Source organism: Drosophila bipectinata, chromosome 2L, assembly GCF_030179905.1.
Source record: "Drosophila bipectinata strain 14024-0381.07 chromosome 2L, DbipHiC1v2, whole genome shotgun sequence".
Lineage (NCBI taxonomy): Eukaryota > Metazoa > Arthropoda > Insecta > Diptera > Drosophilidae > Drosophila > Drosophila bipectinata.
Genome location: NC_091736.1, coordinates 24,382,331 through 24,388,084, shown reverse-complemented (window position 1 = coordinate 24,388,084; position 5,754 = coordinate 24,382,331). Strand labels below are relative to the sequence as shown.

The window sequence follows — 5,754 nt, the reverse complement described above, 5'->3', positions numbered from 1 at the left end:
CAACACGGCTAGGTCGTTAATTTAAGCGACACAATCACGGATTTTTAGTGAAATGGCGTTTTATAATTGGCGGTTTTAATAAAATTTGATTTTTATGTAATTTTATCAGTTATATATTTCCTAAATTGGCACAGTGGAACGTTATAACTGGACTGTATATGTAACTGTATATATTAAATTTTGTCGGTTATATATTTCCTGAAATCGGAGGCAGAAAATATTTGGAAATATATGCCCATGCACGCAAGTACGGATACATGTGACGGCATGTGGGGCATATGTTGGCACAGTGGAGCGTTAATAAGAGGACTGTATAATTGGGGGAACAGAAAAGTTATGTGGTGTAAAAAGTGACATTGATTGGGGAAGATAAAAAACAAATATTACGACAGCGACGGACTGTTCGCTGAATTTGGAACTTCTGGAACTAATTCACACCAGCTGTCCAATATTAATTATGCCTTCTTTTTGTCACCACACAATTTCACTCTTCACTTGCGAATTTTTTGCGGATTAATTGCATTAAAAAAATATGGATGCACATATGCCTCGACCATTGGCAAGCGAATGTATAACGGAGAGGCCGAAAACGGCGAGGAATATGGGCAGCACACAAAACGGAGACGGATGGAAAAATTTGCAGAATTTGAAGACGATGAAGAGTAGAAAATCTCAAACTGCCGTTGTGTCGGAAAACTCGGACTTGGAGTTGACACGGAGGGAAAAACAATCTTGCAGCAGTGTGAACGAAATTTAATGTTCGGACCACTGCTGAAGACCGGCAGAGAGAAGGAGAAAAATACTTATCTTTTGGCGGAACAATGCCGAGAGCTTCTGGCAGAAGAAAATCCAGGAATTATCCGGCTCGAAGGACCAAAATGATTTAGGGAGGCGTTGCTGCCGCAAAAGATACCAGGATTAAAGTTGAAATGAAAAGTCGGGGGCGTCTTTGGTAAATTCACAAGAAGCGCGTTCAGCTTTATTTCGCTGCTTACAAGAGATTAACTTAACTAGTGATGATGACGGCCGACGAGAGAGCGAAAGTGCATAAAGGGGCGAGCGGATGAGCTCTTCAGCGAGGGTGCGCTCTTCAGCGCGGGTGCGCTCTTCAGCGCGGATGCGCTCTTACGTTCAGCTGAGCGGCGGCCCAACGGCCCCTCACATAAACACTACATTTGAATTAACTCTATACAAAATGGGTTGAATGAATTGACTGCGTATCTGTTTTTTTTAACAAAACAGAAAATATAACTCAATTAAATTTGTTGCAGAACATGAGATTAATACTGAAAAGTACATATTAATGTAAAAAAAATATATATATTTTTAAATATTTGTATATTTTTATGTAAAGGTAGATTTTGCCTCGTATAAAATATTTACTTGTATCTGTTATTTTTAAAATAGGAAATTAGTTTTTTGTTAAATTTTCCAAAATTTATAATTATTTTTACAGTCTCTCGACACTATAACACGACATAAATCAAAGTAAGCTTAGAGCGCATTTGTAAACATGTACATATTTCATATGTCGAGCCCTATTTGAAAAAATAACGTAAGCGCCATTCTTTAGAAAACATTTTTTTTATGCAAATGTGTACATAATTACCAGCCGCATTTGCTCCCAAAAATATTACAAACTAATTGCATCTTGTCGTCTTGTGTCATGCGGAGTTGCCTTAAACGGCTCCCCACACGCGTAGGTCCAAAGAAAGGGGTACTTCAAAGGGCCTATGACTGTGGCGAACGGAACGTTTTATTCTGAAAGATTCCTTAAATTAGCTTTACATATCAAATCTAAACCCTCTTTTTACCGCAGTGTGCCCTCCTACAATTCACAAGACAGTGAAAAAGCACTTTTTCGGCGGCATTCACATAACCGCGATTAGTAAGCCCGTACTTCAAATGGCCAAAATCGGATAACTTAAAAATACTACATTTCCTATTAATACTTATTTTAAATATCGATAGCAATGTTTTGACGGTCAACATCCCCGTCCCCGTGAAGAACCGCTTCACTCAAAGCGGGCAAGCGACGGGCCGCAAAATTTTCCAAGATAGGCCATTATCGTTCCACGATAGACCTCCTCCACGATGCCCTTGCGCCACTCTCGTCTGGGCAAGGCAGGATCGCAGACGCAGATCATATCGTCTTGGCGGATGGGCTCCATTCTTCGGCACCACTTCTCGCGGCGCACAAGCGTAGGCAGGCACTCCATGACCCACCTCCTCCAGAAATGGTCTCGCAGCATGCGGGCAATCCTCCACTGCTTTCGCTTAGAACCTCCATTGGGCAGCTCCGCATCCAATCCAGGCTTATCCGGCAGCTTAGCTGCTCCCTTGAGCAAGTCGTTTGACGTCAACGGCGCCTCTTGGTCCGCATCCACCGGCAAGTGGGTGAGCGGACGCGAGTTCACTATATTCTCCGCCTCTATCAGGAGACTCTCCAACACATGGTCCCTCGGCGCGACTTCCTTCAGGATATGGACTCGCTTGACGCACTGGACACTCCGCTCCCATACTCCGCCCTCAGACGGGTTGGATGGGCAATTAAACCCCCATTCAATGTTCCTGCTGGATAACTCACTCTGTATCCTTTCCGTCTCGAACACGTCTCCAAATCGTCTGGCCTCCCTGTCAGCTCCCACGAAGTTCTTGCCGTTGTCACTCCGTAGTTTACGTACTGGTCCTCTATGGCAGACGAAGTTCCTGATCGCTATTGTACAGGAATCCGTTGACAGGTCATGCGCCAGCTCCAAATTAATCGCCCTTGTCGTCAAACATGTAAACAAGGCGATCCAACGCTTCTCTCTGTGACGGGCAACAGTCACCAGCAAACCTCAGGACCCACGCTGGGGTCCTCATCAGGAGACTGAAGCTCGAGAATCTGTGGAACGGTATGACAAGTTCATTCGATGCTACCAATGCGAACTCACCGGGCATCTCCTCCTCATCAGGTGCATCTGGAACATGCTCGGTTCCCTCCTCAGGCGCTGGCCAACCGCTTGCTGGCTGCCTCAAAAATGCGGGACTGCTTAGCCACCGGGACTCCGGGCTAAGGTCCGCCTTGCTTTGCGACCGCGTCGCATGATCCGCTGCGTTGTCAGCTGTATGCACCCATTTTTACTGGAAAACCTTCGACGACTCCAAAATCTCCGCCACTCGGTTGCCAACCAACTGCTAGTTCCGGCGGTGGGTGCTGCATCACACTGGTTCCAAGAACCGCTACCTGCAGCTCCAGCCGTGAAATCGACATCGTTCTCATCGACACACACTTCGTCTTTGCGCACACGAAGCTAACCAGCACATTGCCATCCTCGTACGTGACCCTCGAATAGGCCACCGCCGCAAATGCAGATTGACTTGCATCCACGAAAACGTGCAACTCGATGGTTCCAACTGTCATCGGAACTGTCCCACGGCGTCCAACTCTCTGCGCCAAGCAGCAAAGGCTTTGCCTATCTCCTCAGGCAGTGGTTCGTCCCACTGGATCTTCTGCCTCCAAATCTCCCGCAGCAACAGCATCGCTGTAATCATTAGGCAGCACAGGAACCCCAATGGGTCGAACGTTGACATCAGCAGGCTCAAATACTCCCTCTTTGAAGGGACTCGATCTCCACTTAGGACGCTTTTTGGCACTCGATGATAGTCCACGTTGACGTCCAAGTCATCCGTTGCTACATGCCATCGCACTCCAAGGATCTTCTGCTCAGCCTCTCCCCATCCGACGCTCTTAACTTGTCCAGGTGGTTCCAACGCCGCTTTCACGACGGGTGAGCTGGATGAAAACTGACATAACTCGAATCCAGCCTCCGCATGTATCTCCTTCACTCGGGTAAATACCTCAATAGCTTTGCTCTCCGTAGCGAAACTGCCCACATAGTCATCGACGTAATGGTGGTCGATGATGGCCTTGACTGCCCTCGGATCTGAATCCCGAAACTTCAGGACATTCACCGTCTTCACGTAATGCGCAGTGCTCGGCGAGCAGGCTGCTCCAAAAATCATTACGTTCATCTCGTATAAATCTGGGTCTCGATCGTCGTTACCATCTCTCCAGACAAATCGTTGGGAACATCGATCCTCGGGTCGGATCAGCACTTTGATGTCACCGCAGACTCCGACTGCTTCTTCCCTGAAGTGGAAGAGCACGGCTGGCAAGGGCTTGTAGTACTGAGGCACCGAATTTAATGAGGTTCCTCCAACCTTGGCTGCAGCATCAAACACAAGCCGGACCTTACCGGGCTTGTTCGGGTTTTCGACACCAAAATGTGGCAAATACCGCAGCTTGTCGCTTTTCACCGCGACCTCATCCGGCTGCAGCTTCCTTGCATATCCTTTGGAAACGTAATTCTTGATGATCCGATCGTATTCCAACGCCAACTGCCCGTTGCGCTTCAACTTCTTCTCGGCGCCATCTTGTAAATCCGTGGCAGCACAGCGTGGTCGTCCCTCCAGAGCAATCCCGTCTGGTAGAGACGCTCCACTTTCACCGTGCTGTCTTCAAGGTTCCTTTGGGCTTGCACGTCGTCGCTGGCTGCGACCGGTGGCGTGAGCTTCACACCAAAGCTTTCCATCTCGAAGTAGTCCTCCACCATCTTTTCCATCTTATCGTCCATTGACACGGCTAGAAGGCAGGACCTCGGTGACGGCGTAGCCGATTGTCCACTTGGTGGCCCAAAGACAACCCATCCAAGCTCGGTTGCGGCCGCATACGGTCCCTCTCTGGCAAACCGCCTCGTCCTAAGTGCCAATCCCAAATGTCCATGAGCCAGTCCGATGAGCCACTTTGGCATCACGTTGTTATAGGGCTTCATCGGCAGTCGTAATCCCTTTGCACGTCCTGGACATCTCGTCGTCATATCGTCTGCATCGGCAGACTCAAGCTCGAAACAGCATACACGTTCCTCAACGAGTGGCGAGTGGGCTTCCCAGCTCCACTTATCTCCAAGCTCACCACGTTGATGGGCTCCCCGCTAGCCCTTCCTCCAAACCATTGGATGTTCAGATGTCGATGTTCGCCTCGCACTCCCAGATACATGCGTAACTTCATCCAAGAGCACGTATGTGTCCACCTGGCGAACAGCTCCTTACAGCGTTACTGGCAGTATACGGAACAAAAGTCGGCCTCCTTCGACGTCAATGCTTAAATTCCTCTGCACGGGCGCCTCCGCTGGCTGCGAGGCCCTTCTCTCCAGGCTGTTTCTGAGGGCAGCCGACTGCTGGCTCCTCTCGTGGTCCCTGTAACCACCTCGTGGCGAAGACCTCCTGTCCGGGCTGCGTCTGGAAACTGCTGACCTCTGGTTTCCTCCGTTGTTTCGCCTGAAGCCACCTCGCTGCTCCGGGCTTCTTCGCCCTTCGTCCTCTCCATGTAGCAGACGGTGATGCAATCTGCGGCATCCGTTGATCTGGCACTTGCCGTGCACATCGCAGGATCTGCTCGTATGGCCACTCCGTAAGCATGTCTTACAAAGCTCTTCACCATGCTCCACCTGCCCGGTGACGAAGCTTCGGTGAACTCCCTGCAGCTCGTCGTAGCATGTTGCCCTCCATAAATTGGACAACCTCCATGCCGATCATCCCGCTGCTCGCATCCATTCTGGTCGACGCTTGCATGTGGAACTCGACGCCTCGGCTCCTTTCCCTCGACGTAAAATCGTACACACGATGTTTGCGTACACCTGTAGCCACGCGTTGAAGTGCGCTACAGTGGGAAAGGGCTTAAACGATGCAGCGTGCTTGGCCCAATCCACT

General features: G+C 49.3%; 1 protein-coding gene across 1 annotated transcript; it reads right to left on the bottom strand.

Moving 5' to 3' along the window:
* Positions 1 to 3,402: 3,402 nt before the first annotated feature.
* On the bottom strand, positions 3,403 to 4,862 carry LOC138925874 (uncharacterized). The gene is made up of 2 exons (XM_070277466.1): positions 4,403 to 4,862; positions 3,403 to 4,337 (listed from the first exon to the last, which is right to left on the bottom strand). Exons 1-2 carry the CDS (start codon positions 4,860 to 4,862, stop codon positions 3,403 to 3,405), a joined length of 1,395 nt encoding a protein of 464 aa, XP_070133567.1.
* Between the last annotated feature and the right edge of the window lie 892 nt (positions 4,863 to 5,754).

Bases quoted from the DNA above. Each gene is read 5' to 3' on its own strand.
- LOC138925874 (XM_070277466.1), bottom strand. From the start codon at position 4,862: ATGACGACGAGATGTCCAGGACGTGCAAAGGGATTACGACTGCCGATG. The intron at 4,338-4,402 runs GTTGAAGCGCAA...ACGTTTCCAAAG, and splicing joins CAAGATGGCGCCGAGAAGAA to GATATGCAAGGAAGCTGCAG.